Below are 15752 nucleotides of genomic sequence, written 5' to 3' on the forward strand. Positions count from 1 at the left end.
GGTTTGACCCATGCCCCACTGCACAGGGCAGGATCTGGGAGGTGGCAACACTTCTCTACAGGCAAGGTTGATGCTGGAAACTTTGAAGGAGGTTGTGATGTACCCTGTCCTTAAGAGGCCTACCTTAGATCCAGCAGTGTTCGACAACCAACAGCTAAAGCATCCTAGAGAAAATGGATTACCTGGACCATTTTCAGTCAGAGTTCAGGCCTAAGTGTAGAATGGAGAAGGCATTGATTATTCTCCTGGATTATCTTTGTTGGGACCTTGTGATGGGAGGTATGCACCTGCTCGGTCCTTTTAGACTTCTTGGTGGTGTTGGTAAAATCAATCCTGGTATCCTGTTGGACCACCTAGCAGAATGGTCCTCCTTAATGAGAAGTTCCAGCCAGATTCATTAGGGGTGGAGAATTCAGCCCAGTGGCCACTCCCATGTGGAGCACCACAGGGGTTGGTTTGCTGTTTAAGATATACATAAAGCCATTGGGAAGGTTAGCTGGTAGCTCAGAGTGCAATACCATTAGTGCCAACAAAAATCAACTTAATATTGCCGTTCCAGGTCCAACTGGAGATACAGTTGAAATCCTGTTGCAGTGCCTGGAGACAATCAGGTATGGGAAGAAACAGGTTAAAGTTGAACCCAAGCAAGATGTACATCTTGGTACCCTATCACCTTCAGTGTTGTATCTTGAATGGGTAACTCTACTAAACCAATTGGGAATCATTCTGGGCTTATAGCTACTACTGAATGGGCAGGTGTAGGCTTGTATTGAGGAAGGCTTTTGCCCAGTTTTAGCTGGTGCATCAGTTGCAGCCTGTCCTGAAGCAGGAGGTTCTGCCTCAGTAACTTGTGGCCCTATCACCACATGGGTAGACTTCTGGAATGATTTTACACGGGCCTGCCTTTGAAGATCTTTCAGAAACTACTGTTGGTGCAAAATGCAGTTGTTGATTGTTCACTGGCTTTTGCCACTATCATTATGTTATACCTATCTTGCTCATTAATTACCAAGAGATCTCCAGGTACAATTCATAGTGCTATTTTTTACTTACATGGGTGTATATCACTTGTCACTAAGGTACTTGCAGGACCACCTCTCCAACCAATGTTGACCTCTCCAAGGAAATTCTTCAGGGAGAAGCTGCTGCTGGTGCCCCATTTTTGTGAGTTGAGGGGAACTGAGGCAAGGTAGTGTTTTTAAATCATAATACCTATGGTTTGGAACAGTCTTTCTCTAAAAGTTAGGCCAATTCAGTCTGAACTCTTCTGGAAAGTTTTGGAGATGTGAAGTCCACCATTGTTGTTGTTGTTGTTGTTGTTGCTGTTGCTGTTATTGTTACTGTTGTTGGCTTTGATTTTATGAGTTGTTTAGGGGATTTTGGTGTAATCAGGGTTGTGATTTGTTTATTTTTCTTACCGTGGATGTTTTATTGTAAATGTTTTTCTTTACCATTGACATTTTATGATATTTTATTTTGTTGTAAGACGTTAAAAGTCTGAATGCTTCTGTGGCATACAAATTTAATAAATAAGAACCGATGGTCCCTGCAATCCAGGGGCCTTAATCTTGAGAATCTGAGGATGGGCCTTGGACTGCTTCATCTAAAACATGGTGCATCCTTGAGTTATGATAAAAGCTCCACAAGTCTTTGGTCTTTAGACTGAAAAATGGGAGTGGGAGGAACTTATATAAGCCCGTAATTGGAAAGTATTTTGAAGGTTAAGTCAAGTCCCTGTTAGAAGCAGAACACTTTCATTTTTGTTCAGCTAAAATCCTCTGATATCCTGAACTGATTCCGAAAATGCTCCCTAAGTCTTTCTGGAAAAGCCCAGGCATTACTGTCTGTTTACAAAAGAGGTTTGGCTTGCCAAGTGTATCCAAATGATAAGAGGAGAATAAGATCAACAAAACTAAGTTTGCCTTCAGGTTAAGCTAAAATCAACATACTTACTCTTAACCTGATGTGGCAGTACAGTTCAAGCCTACAGGGAAAAACAGCCTAGAGCCTGACGATACCTTAAAAGACCTAAGAGATAGCTTGTGTCTGTTTTGGTGCACAGATGATGTTTAGAAATGGCTTACACCTGCAACAGAAGGAATAGACTATGCTACTTCAGCTGCTAGGAGGTGATCTTAGTTTTAAATGTTTTGCCTTAAGAATTAATGCAAATAGGGAAGCAGGACAGCTGGCAAACAATTGACTGCAGAAAGCTTTTGTTCGTCTGGGGAGTATCAAAAATGGTAATTCTTCCATCTGCGAGCTGATGTGGCTGTTCTGCATGCAGAAATTCAGAGAATTCATGGCCATTTGGCATTAGTGTTTACTACTTTTATTTATTACTTTTTCCCCGTGTTCCTGGAAATCAATTTTCTCTAGGGTACTTTTATCTAGGGTCAAAGTAGAAGGGCATTAAATATAGCACAGCAATCCCAAACAATTTTATTTTCAGTACCCAAATATTTGATCAGAATGTCAGGGTACATAAAGAGTTTTTAAACTTCTGGAAACTGTACAAATACGTGACTCTGGTAGCAGGTCCCTTTTTAAACCTTGGTCTTGGTGAGGAGGCTTTGAACTTTCTGCTGTCCAAGGACCTTTGTAGACTATACTGATTATTCATCTTTATAGTTAGGTCAATATTTAACTGTTCCAGAGGCTCACAACCTTAGAGGAGTATTTCTTAGAGGAAATGAGTGGGAATTACTTTTCTGTGGCACTAGGGTAACAGAATGTCAACCAGAGAGAAGTGAAATATTCTGAACTATAACAAGTATTGGAAGCATTCCATTAACTTGAAGCCCAGTATAGATATGATTTGGGTCCTTGTAGCAGTAATGACAAACCTGAGCCATGAACAATGCCATGTGGCTTGCAAAGGTTTTGCACTACATAGTGGATATTATGTTTAGCTCGGTAATACAACTCTTTCTATGAGCTTTCTTCCAGATTCAGCACCTTCAGCTATGAAGAAAAAAAAATCTTCCTTGAAACATCTCCATAGCTTTTCTGTTGCTGGCCATATGCTAAGAACTTCCTTCCAGAAGGCCTGTGGACAGCTGCTTCTCTTATACCATCCAAGTTGTTCTTTAAAACTTGCTTTTTTTTAGCAGGTGTTAGGATCATTTTCACAGTTCTGTCAGAAGTTTGTCAGCTTGTTAACAAGCAATTTATATAGCAGGAATCTTGTTGGTTTCAATAGGTTTTTGATCATTAATGGTGTGGGCACTGATGATAAGATGTTCTTGTGGCCAATCGTTGAGTGTTGAATGAACCAGCAAAAATTGCAAGAAGCTGTTTTTGCTATCAACAGTAGGAATTTACAGGTCTTGATTGCCCAAACACCCCTGTATCAGTAGAAGGCTAGAGAAAGCCCCAACAATGAATACAGCCCATCCTAGAATGTCTGTATTTCCTTTTCTTTTTTTTTTTACACTACTAACAGGTAGTAAATTGATATAGGATGTGGAGACGGGAAAACAAAACATAGCAGCTTTCTGTTAGAAGTGATTGCAGTTCCTGGAACAGAGATAGAAGAAAAGTCATACCTGATTGCAGTCAGCAGCTGAATAATAGCATTTTAAGCTCAGTGGCTTTGTGTGGTAGCATCTATAACTTTATTTGCAATGGAATTGGAATTTTTAAGAGGTAGATTGATGGAAGAAAGATATTGTCATCATTCAGAGGTTGTTGCATTTTCTTCCACCCTACCTTTTTCTTTGCAATGCTAAACAGACCTCTGATTAGCCAATTTCTTCAAACAGTATAATGAGCTACTATAAAAGTCAGTGAATATGCCCTGTTATAAAAACAACCTGACTGGAAAATAATTCTTGTCTGTATATTTAGAAACATTTCTTCCTCTGTTTTTATGGAAAGGTAAAGCTGCACAAGAGAATAATGTTGATTAATCTCACCTTCTTGTGGGGCCATGGTGGTATTTCACATAAATTTACTTGATGGCACATAGTCAACCACTTAATGATATTTAAAATGTTCCATCATTGTTTAACTTAAGAACGTTTTAGAGGATTGATTATTGCTTGTGTTCTTCTTATTCCCAGTCTGCTTTCTATTCAGACCCTGGAAAGATGGTAACCAAGTGAGTAGGTATAGGTTGGGTCTGAGTCTTGCCTTAAGGTAAAGTAGGGATCAGGTCTAGGTATGGTGGAAGTGATGTGAACAGTGCATCTTTTGCCTTAAAAAGTAAATGCACAGAATGCAGAAGATGCATGTTCAAATAGGTTGCACTCTACTCTAGGTCCAAATGGACATGGTCTAAAGCCTTCTTACCCAGGCAGTTTTCCCCCTGTTGTCTATGAAAGGAGAGGGATCTAAACTTTAGGACTGCATTATCCACTTTTAAAACTGTGGCTAATCCCTAACTCTCCTATCCCAAATCTTAGTTACTCTGTTTCCAGATGTACTGTCCCACTGATGTAGAAATAGCTTCTAAAGTCTTACACAGCTGCCATGGCTTTTGATAATTCAGCAGTTTATCTCACTCTGCTTTAATGAGAATTCACAAATGACTTGAAATTTTGTAACCTTAAAGAAGACAACTTAATATTTAATTTACTCCTCTCTCCTACAAACTGTTGGCTTTAATACTACAGATTAGGACACGGTCTTCTTCTGATCTGGTTGGTGTTGTACCAATTAGCTTGCAAGAGAGGAATAGAAATGTGCACGCTAATGACAAGTATATCTTATTTTGTTTTTAGTTCCCAAGAGGATGAAAGGCCCATATCACCATTCTATCTGAGGTATTTATATCTGTTTATTTATATTCTATTTGAGAGCTTGATTTGTAAGAAAAAGCCATTTGCAAAGCTTTTGCCCAGAAATATTTCCTTCTTAGACAATGACTTAAGAGAATGTATAGAATGAATCCTTTCCCTTTTTTAGAAATGTTTTTAAATTGATGTTTTATGTATTTATATATATTTATGGTTTTAATGTTCTGTGTGAGTTGCCCAGGGTTCCCCCATTGGGGGGAGATGGGTGGGGGAGAAATTTAATAATAAATAAAATAGATAGATCTAGAACAGATAAATAATACGTATCCACATACAACATGTAGATTGCATTTACACTGCAGTAAGCCATGGTTTCCTTCACAATGGTTTGTTGATTAGACCACAGTGGGCAAGGTTGATGCTGCTTGTTGTTGTTGTTGTTATTATCGTGTAGGACTTTGTCAGGATCCCTTATTTTATTTTTATTGTTTTAATTTAGCTTATTTTCTTTTCCCTTCTCAGTGTTTCAGAATAGAAACCTGTAGCTTTGGGCTAGATTGCCAGGAGGGATAATTTTGGCAGGAAGAATGGATGGAGGCTGGCCAATGGTTGGTACTTCACCCCTTAAATGTTCCTGTGATGAGAAGCAGATGTTCTGATTTAAGTGACTTTGTCTTTCTAGCCCCATTGCAGAAATTAAAAAGGAACTGGCTTGGTTCATTTTTGTCAGCAGCTGTTTTGCTTAGAACTACCATATGTGGGTTGCAAAAATCCAGATGACTGTTAGGTGGCAGCAAAAAGCTAGTTTTCTGTGTTGCTTTCCTTGCCATCTGGTGGTTGTGCAGACTTTTGCAGCCCAGTTACCATGGCCCTAGTTTTGTTAGATGGCTGTTTATTTCCCTTTTCCCTTTTTCCCCCTATTGTTTTGTGAACTTCCTGACACTCAAATTCAGCTCACTGTAGGCTTATTTGTGTGATATAACAACAGAGCAATGAATGTAAATATATGGAGGATGTGGGCTGCAAGTTGTGCAGTACACAAAGTACAGTGATTGAGAGCAGACAGTTATGTAACATGTTGGGTGGATGTAGAATAGACTTGTCCAGATTCCAAGGACCTCTCAATGCCTGATGCTTGCCAATTAGCAGGAACATTGTGTATATCTTTTTTTTTCCCCTCCTTTCCTTGTAAAACCTGCACTGCAAACGTTGCGGAGTTTTCGGGGAGCACAGCGGCTTGTGCCCCTTGTTCCCCACCCAAAGCAGGCTGAGTAACAAACCTGTTAAGTACGGTACTCCTGTGAACTTGCTTCACTTGGAATTCCTTTTAGATTTAGATTTGCCTGTAGTTTTCTCCATCCTTGTTTAGGTGATATGGGTCTCACCAGATGAGAACTTCTCTGCTAATGAAATTATTGAGCCAAATTTAAGGGCTTGAAATCCAACACATTGGGGAATGCTGGCCTGCTTCTTTTCCTGGTCTCTGGTTAGCCTGTCACTTTATGAGAAAGGTTTGCCCAGTGACAGGCAGAAACTATTAATAAGAAAGTCCCTAAATCAGAAAGCAAACCGGTGTCAGCATGACAAGATGATATCTGGGTTAGGTTAGCCCTAGAGATTAATCCTCAAAGATTTTTCCAGCATTGCTTGGATATGCTTCTTTCATACCAGTATTTTTGAGAAAGACATAACAGTCCACCTCAAAACTGAAAAATGCAGTAATCATACAGGCATTTTATATGGGCATGTTGTATAGGATAAGTGAGCCCATTACAGATAAGCATATATAGCAGATAGTATTTTCAGTTGGCAGTATTTTAGCACATGGTTGTTTATGTTAAACATCACTTAAAATGCTTTAAACATTTTTCTGGACATCATATAAAGTGGCAAAATGCATGCTTTTTTAGTGTGGATATGATAAAATCATAGGATATATAGTTCTCTATACCTGTCATGGTAAACAATATTGTGAAAAATAATTGGGTACCACTAGCCATCATGGTAAAATAATGACAGGAAGTTCATTTTCTCCTCATTAGAAATGTTGCAGCAATGCAGAACTGTGATGTTCTTTACTTTGTGTTTCCATTATTAATTCTGTCAGCTATAATATTAGGAAAGGGTACTATTTTTACCTAGCAGAGTGATTAAAAAATAAAATAAGTGAGTGACATAAATGACACCACTGCTAAGGAACTTATGAATGTCCACTTAGTTGTTTTTGACACTAAAATTACACACACTAAGGACTGAAGAGTACTGTTAAGGATACTAGTACAGTCAGAAGACAGTGGGATAAGGACACAGCAAAATGCAATGTCTACAACATGGAAAGTTGATTATAATTCCATGAATAGCTGACAATAGAAGAATGGTGATTTATTTGTGTTTGGAGCTGTCTACCTGAAGCACCTTCAATATTTGTGCATGAAAAATGTTCTGTGCCTTGCCTTTCACTTGAGAAGGTATATGTATTGGCACCACATTCATTAGGTAAACAGCACATATTTCAAAACAGATGATGAATGTCAAGTGTCAATAGATTATTAATGTAATCCAGGCAAAGCCCAGGTGAGATGTTGTGCTTGCCAAGGCAAAATGATCAGTTGGATTGAAGATAACTTGTATTTAGTGTTGGACTTCACATAGATGTTTTGTAGAGATTTTGGACAGGCGGAATTTGGCAGCAGAAAAATAGGTTAATTTTTATTAAACCATCCAATGCCAAAGGAATTGTCCAAATAACAAAACTGGTGGTTATATTCATGACTGCCAACAGAGTCAGTCTTTTTTTTATGTACAAGTAGTCCTTGCTTAGCAACCATTCATTTAGCAACCATTTGAAGTTATGATGGTGCTAAAAAAGCAACTTATGACCGGTCCTCACACTTATAACCATCGCAGCACCCCCGCAGTCACATGATCATAATCCGGGCACTTGGCAACCAGCTCACACAACGTTTGCAGTGTCCCAGGGTCACGTGATCGCCATTTGTATCCTTCCCAGCTGGCTTCTGGCAAGCAAAATCAATGGAGAACTGTGATTCACTTAAAAACTGCCATAAAAAATGTCATAAAATTGGGTGCAGTCATGTGCTTTGCTTAACGACTGCCCTGCTTAACAACAAAATTTCCGGTCCCTATTGTGGTCGTTAAGCAACAACTAGCTGTATGAATGTATGTATGGGGGAATACCTTTGGCTTCTTAAAATCGCAGGGATTGACATCATGTAGATTAAAATATTGTTTATGGTTTTGTTTATGAGAAATGCCATCCCCTTCATTTATAGGACAGGGAGAGTGATGTCTATGATATATGGGCCACATTGATATTAAAACAAACAACCAGATACCAGTGCACATTTAGAGATCCAACCATAAAAAAGAAAAATGTTTATCAGTTGGGGATGTTAGTCATATTTTACAAGAACTGTTGTGAAAACTGAAATGGTTGCATTAATTTTATCCACAAGTTAAGAATGAGTTTGATTAAAACTAAACATAGGAATAGGAATTGGACAAATCATACATCCTAAGCTAGTAAGGTAGAGGATAGTATTCACTCGCTTGATTTTTTTTGCCACTACTTTCTTTTCCACAAGTTTTCACAACTGGAAAAGTGTGACTCCCCCACCATACCTCCTGTTTACCAGTAGCTGTTAAAAGTGGAACTCCAGGCTTCTCTTTCATTATCATACAGTTCTTAAATTATTGGGGTATGCAACTGTTACTTGTCTGCAGGTAATCTAATGAAAACAGCTTGCAGAAATCTTTTATTTATTTTTATATTCCAGTTATAGCTCAACAGCCTATCCCTTTTGCCTTGTTGGGAACCATTGTGTTAAGCTGAAAAGAATATGGCAATAAACATTTCTGGACAATCTTCCTGCTCTGGAGTTGCCTATTTCAATGAAAATTCATACCGTTGCACTTTTACTTGTAGGTGTTGCATACAATCCTCAATGATTGGGAGGAATGTTCAAAAGTAAATCTTTACACTTTCTATTTGGATTAGCTTTCCTGATAACAAAAGCAGCAGCTTTAGCAAACAAGCTCCCGCAGTAGCCACAATGTGTCACTGCTGTAGGAAAGCATCTTTATCCTGGGCGTATTTGACAACCTTATCTGTGTGCTATCAAAAAGTCTTACCTACAGATTTCAGTAGAGTACAGATTTAGCAGTTATCCTTTAAAAGGTGGTTGTTTCTCGGTCATTTGCTGGTCAAGCGTGTCCTCAAACTAGTTCTGGAGATTATATTTTGATTGTCTATATCTCATTGTATACATAATATCATATTCTATGTATATCATAGAATGTTCCTTCTAGTGTCATGTATTCTAAAAGAGAGCCTATAAACACCTTTCTGTCTATACATAATACACGGGTATGTTTGTAGCAGATTTTTGCTGCTTTTTCAGTATGGACCTAGTGGCAAGCGTGGCTTTCCCTCTGCATGAAGCTTGAAATTACGTTTGTATATGCGTACACGTGGCTGTATGTGAGCAACAATTTCTGTTCCTAAGCCACAGTTTATCATCACCTCTAGGAACAGTTGCACTGCAGTATGAAAGTACATGATTTTCATGGCCAAAGATGCCAGATTACCTCTTTGGCATTTGTATTTAAAAGGTGTAAGTGACAGGCGAAGAGAAAGACCTTTTATTGCACTGAGTTGGCAAGGCACTATCATTTGACTAGATGGGGAACCACCTGATTGGTCAGAGGCAGCTCCCTCTCTTCACATGTGTATATGAGAATCTCTTTCTTCCTCATATGGCACTCTCGAAGGAAGCATATCCTCTAAGAAAGCAATCCTGAAAGCATCATCTGAAGATGTTGGAAGCCTTGCCTGCTTGAGCAATCCTTCTAGCTTCTTGGGTGGCATTTCTTTAGTCTCTATAAGTCAAGCCTCCATCACAGTTGAGACATACCTCTGTTAAATCTTAGTGATTGGGCATATTGATACAAAAAGAGGCAGTGTCGGAGACATCCTTTAGGGGTTTTAATAACCTTACCAAGCTGAACCTTACCAGTTCAGTTATTAAAAGAGAGGGTTGTTACTGCATTTGGGGTCAGGTGGAATTTCCAAAGACTCTTCAGAATTAGCTCTCAATACAGCACATTTCATTAAACCAGTTTAGACGTAACATGGGTTTGTATATATTGGCTGTACTTCTATAAGGTTCTTGGCCCATCCTGATGCTATTCTGATCAACTGAGATATAAATGAATGGTGGAAATTAGCATCTCAGCCCATTTTTAGTAATTTGTTTAATAAGTAAAATAAATTAGTTGTCCATACTAAAGAGTTCTGTGTCCCTATTCAGCCACTGTTTGTTATTTATTTACCCAATTTTAGAAGAAAAGAACCCATCTCTTGTATCTACCATCCTACTTACCTAAAACAAACCTAGGCCTGCTGGACAGAGCAGGATATGCATATCACTAAAAAGTATTTACAAGAATTCAGAACCTGTTAAAAATCAGTATGTTTAAAATAATAGGACTGTCACTGACAATTTCTTGTTCTGTTGGGATGGCATGGTTAGACATTTCACAGTATAGCATTCATTTAGACTTTTCTTTAATCATGTTGTCTTGATTTGTAGACAAGTAGGCTAGCCAGCTATCATAACTAATTCTCTTGCAGATAAGATGATCAAGCCAAATAAACTGTTTTTATACTTCATAGAAACTTGGTTTATTGAATACTGCAGTCAGGGTGAACTTCAATTGGATGCCATGACTCTCTTATCTGCAAAGCTGAGTCAGCGAGGGGAGGGAAGGAAAGGGGACTGTCCCAGTCTCAAATATAATCTTGCCTTGCAGTTTAAAGACAAGATCTGGAACCACTCAGAGCTTCATAGCACGTTGTCTTCCATGATTAGGTCAGGGAGCAATTATGACATGTTGACCTGAGTTATTTGCAGTAACATTTCATGGGCTTAACAATAGCTGATGAGTCTCTATGGAGCAGAAAAATTGAAAATGGCTCCAAATATTTTTCTCACATCATGATTTTTCCTATGTGGCTTTCGTTAGCTATGAAACAAATAATAACTTGCTGCTCAAATAAAATGGGTTTAGCTACATTGACTTTGATTTGTGTTCCTTTCTTTTGAAACACAGTTTCTTCATATATTACTGATCGGTTTTAAAGGTGTATGTTTAAATTTTGTGCAAAGTATCTGAGACAGACTAGCATTTCTTCATTTGCTGTATACATAGCTAGGTCTGTCTTAGATAGATCCCAATGACTTTCCTAGAAACAATGGGGAAATCTCTACTCTGAGAAAGTCATAATTCTTGTATGTGTTCTGTCATCACAGTTACTATACTACAGATATGTAATTTTCAAAGAAATTGGTTCCCTTACTCATCTTATCAAGGATAAAGAATTAAATGTTGCACTTGAACATCTAAACATATCCCAGGGTATATGTGTTATCGTTTGGAACCTAGTTGCTTAACTCTCAGTAAAACGGTGCCTTAAATATGTCATTCAGCATTTAAGTGAACTATTGAACCACTTTTTTTTAATGTTCTTCAGAAATTACACCTAGATTTTAACCTCTTTTCATACAGTGCTCATGTGTCACAAGTCAACAACATCCCTGCTACTGGAGAGTAAGTAACTCTTTCTCCCTTGTTACTCTGTTCTTTAGTTCTTGTTTTTCGTATTTAAATATCTCATCATTTGTGTGTGTGGCAAACATACCACATCCTTGACAGCACTAATGATAGATATAATTGAAGATAAGATTGTGGTTGTGTAGTTTAAGTTGTTTCAGTCAAAACCTTTTTGTGCTCAGCCACCTAATAGAGAGAAAGTATCCTGTGGTGTCTGTTGATGAATGCCCAAATGATTCCTGAAGAGCTGCCTTGAACACGGTGCTGACATGATCTTCCTAAAAAATGCTAGATCATGTGAATGTTGTTATTGAATGTAGTATCCTGCCTCTACCCAATTTGCCAGTTGTTAACTTCTTAAAGAAGAGTATATTTTAAGATTATTTAAAGCCAATTTGATATGTGTTAACTGATCCTGAGTAAGCACTGTTTCACATTTGTTGTATTCTCAAGAATTTTTCCATTCAGGTAACATCCAGTCCCAGGTTGCTTAGATTCAGAAAGACTGCATGTCAGCATTCAGATTCCTTTCAGTTGCATCCCTTAAAAGAACCAGCCCTTTTCTCTCCCCCAAAAGGCATGGATATCCTTTTTGTTTTCCCCCTGGATTTTTTTCCCCTTAAAGTACCAAAAAAATTCAAGGTACCTCTTTTAACCTTAACAACAAAAACAGAGACACTGTCCCCAACAAAAAACCCCCGCATCTCAACAAAAAGACCTATTCTCCCTTTTCCACCTGCTTGTCTGCCTATTAAAGAAAAATCTTGCAGTGTTTGCTTATATTTTTTTATCAGTAGAGGGTGCTATATGTTGAAAAAGAGACGGTCTGTAAAGAAGGAAAAAAGCAGCTTATTTTGATGAAGGCAGGGAATTGTGTGTTTACAGTAAAAACTATCAAAATAACGTTAATAAAGAAAATAAGTAAGCCACAGAGAGTTCCTATGTAAGCCACTGAAAGTCAGCAGGCTGGCCTGAGTGGTCCCCTGAACTTGGAGTGGATTCAGAAGAACTGGGTTTTTTTCTCCACTTAGCCATACGGTTCCCTGGATGAACCTGGGACAGTGTCCCTTTCTCCAATTAACCCTACACAAGTAACATGGGACTCCGAAAGGGAGCCATGCCCTGTGCCTCCCAGGAAAAGCAGATACAAATGTATTTGTGGAGTCCTTGGGGTTCTCTGAGCTTGGTTGTTTTCTTGCAAACATTTGGTTACCTGGCTTCAGTGCACTGAAGATGTTACCTAGCCGGGTAACGAAACATTTGCAAGAAAACAACCAAACTCAGAGAACCCCAAGGACTCCACAGTTCAACCCTGAGCTACATATATTCCCTTCTATTGGTACAAATGCATTTATTGATCAGGTCGGTGCACGCTTCAAAAATGATTCATATAAGAAGTGCTTCGGATCTCACTCAAATACATCCCACAGCTGTTCATTCAAAGGAGAAAAAGGACAGGTCTAAAAACCAAAAAAAGTAAGGGGAATGACAGTATCTCAAGTGTCTGAAAAACATATTCTGTTGTATAAATTCCTTTGTCAAGGACACAGCAAAAGAAAACATATAAGCAGCATACAGTTTTAACAGTTGTAAAGCATTTGTATATATAGTGTTTAACAAACTACATCATTTAGAACTTATCTTAGTTTCTTCTTTTGAAGACTGACAAAATCAGAATTTGGAATATATCTCTAACTACAGATGTTTTGTCTTTTTATGTTTTGATTTGTTGTGTTCTTTTTTATTTCCTTTTCTCTTCAGGTGGGGTGAATTGTTTGTTTCTATTCCATATATGTTTGTTTGAAAATGGATTAATAATTTTTAAAAAATAGAATGTATACAGGTAGTCCCCGAGTTAAGAATGCCCGGTTTACAAATGATCCATAGTTAAGAACAGAGCCTATTGTAGCAAAATTTGAATTAAATACACAATGATTTGATTTAAAAACACAATGGTTCAAGTTAATTACACAATACTACTTATACAATATTATACAATAATAGTGTTCCGGCTTATATACAAATCTGACTTAAGGACAGACCTTGAGAACAAAATTCATTCTTAAACTGGGGACTACCTGTACATTAATTTGAAACCAAATTAGGGAAGAAATGCTAAGAAAAAATCAATCTATCAGATACCTTGAAGATATAAAAAAGCAACAATTTAAGAGAATGAAAGACCCGCACATTTGGAGGAGAAATTTTAACTGTTTAAAACCTGTATTTAAAATGATCTTGTTGGCCCATCTTCAAATATTATTTATATTTTGCATTCTGTTATAAGCACAATGACCCACAAATATCTCTATTAGGTTTCTAAAAACGCTATGATTTTTAACAATGCTGTTTTTAACATAGACCAAATGTTCATACAATTCAGAGTACAACAAAACATAGAAATAAAACTATAATATTACAGTTGTAAAACAATTGTAATTTCTAGCATGCAAGTGATCAACTGCCCCCTATGTAAACCCAGAGTTTCCCTAATAACCATCATGTTTGAACAAAATTTTGCAACCTGTTTACAGATTACTTGAGAAACTGTCTGCTAACCAAAAAAAAAACACATTCCCTTCTACAGAGCACCTCAAGCCCATTAATAAGAAGAGGTGATGTTAGAACAGAGTATAATGGAGAAGGCTGCTTTTAGAAAAAGTTTAAATGTATAAGAGAAAGACTCATAACACAGTTTTTTTTTGTTTTAATAAAGCATATTTGTCCTACCTGTCCTTGCCATTTTGAGTAGAAAATGCTAGCAAACTTACTTGGATAAATAACAGTTTTTAAATCTTTTAACATGAATGAGCTTTTCTTAGCATACAAAAATGTTCATATGGGACAGATGGCTTATAAAATCTAACTGAGCAAAATAATAAGGTTGGCTGGGGAAAAAAATTGCTGCGGCTTTATGGAACCCCTTCATTCAAGTTAGGGCAATTCTTAAAGCAAAAGTCCCTTTCTTTCAGTTTTTATGCAGAAGCCTGAAAGATTGGGCTCCTTTAATGAATAGTAGAAAAGTCCTGTACTTATTCCATATCTGAAACACTTCTTGAAAATCATTTTTGAGGCATGCACTTATATTCAAATTGGGAATTCATTATCATTTTTTAAAAGTATATAAATGTGTATGTGTGTGTATAATTTATGTTGGTTTGGCAGATTCTTAGAAAAGACTATCCGGTCAGCTGTTGAACAACATCTTTTTGATGTTCATGGCTCTAGTGGTCAAAGTTCAGAAGAATCTGAATCCGGAACGTCATTAACATCTTCCAGTGTATCTGCCTGGCAGCGCAGGCGACATCATAAAGAACAAGATGAAACCCGAAGGACCAGAGATATGTATGTTGGTGCTTTTTTTCTTCTGTTTCAGAGATCTGTCATAGCAATTGTCAGATAGTTGCAAACGGCTGATTTTTTTTTTCCCTGAGGTTGCCCAGAAGCCTGATGCGCTCCAGAGCAAATATTCTACTTATTTTAATTATTATCACAATTAGCTGATTCTTGCTGAAGTTCTCTAATGCAGGTTGCTGTTGGCAAACATTAGTCGCAGATGTGAAATCCTAGTTATATCATTAAGGTAAAATTACATAATTATCTCAGAACATGTTGCTCCGACAAATACCAATCCTAGTTTAGCAATCAGGTCATATCGCTAGAGAAATAAATGAGAGCGCAATGTTGTATTCAAAAGGAAGAATTTGTTTACAATGCAGAACCCATATTAATCTTATTCATGTGCTTTCTTGAAAAACAATCTTCTAGATTGTTTAAAAGTTATACATACATTCGTGTTTGGAGATACAAACCCCATCTTCTTCCCTTACAAGATAAGGACAATTATGCAGAGCACCGAAAAGGAAAAAAAAACAGAAAGCCAAAGAAATGAAAGGTGTGAGATAAGAAAAGAAAAGACAGAGAGCTTAAACAACACCAATTACTATATATCTGCATGTTTTTCTGGCATTGTTTCTTCCACTTCCATATGCTCCTTTCCACATTGCCTTTGTCCCTTAAACTTTCCACCTCTTTGAGATCTCATCAGCTCTTTCTTTCTTCATATATTTGGTTTGTGATTTGATCCTTGCTCATTCTCTATATATGGCCAAACCATCTCTTTTGAACTGGTCACTCACTTTTGTATCCAGTCTGCATTCAGTCAGCACCCATTCATTCTTAACCCCATCATTTCTTCCTTTATCACATACACTTCTTAAGCACTCCATTCCCACTCCATTTAACTATTATCTTTCTCCTGACATACCCAACTTGACTTCCATGAAATATATTCTTAAGCACGGTCATTTTTACTTCTTTGTTTACAAACATTCCTTCCTCACAACATGTACTACCATGTCTACCTTTCTGACTGCATCT

At 37.6% G+C, this 15752-nt stretch overlaps 1 protein-coding gene across 6 annotated transcripts in view; it reads left to right on the forward strand.

Moving 5' to 3' along the window:
• The window catches only part of FAM13A (family with sequence similarity 13 member A), a 131298-nt gene that overhangs the window by 71127 nt on the left and 44419 nt on the right, over positions 1-15752 (forward strand). For 5 of the 6 annotated variants that reach the window (XM_088133064.1, XM_088133065.1, XM_007427390.4 and 2 more), the window contains 3 exons: positions 4725-4766; positions 11328-11369; positions 14538-14717. In XM_088133064.1, the coding sequence (XP_087989190.1) occupies positions 4725-4766; positions 11328-11369; positions 14538-14717 (264 nt within the window). The remainder of the gene's footprint in view (positions 1-4724; positions 4767-11327; positions 11370-14537; positions 14718-15752) is intronic. The other variant, XM_007427392.4, reaches the window with a different exon arrangement.

This window comes from Python bivittatus, unplaced genomic scaffold, assembly GCF_059951505.1.
Source record: "Python bivittatus isolate LINGU-HERP-01145 unplaced genomic scaffold, Pbiv_v1 ctg000070_np1212, whole genome shotgun sequence".
Classification (NCBI taxonomy): domain Eukaryota; kingdom Metazoa; phylum Chordata; class Lepidosauria; order Squamata; family Pythonidae; genus Python; species Python bivittatus.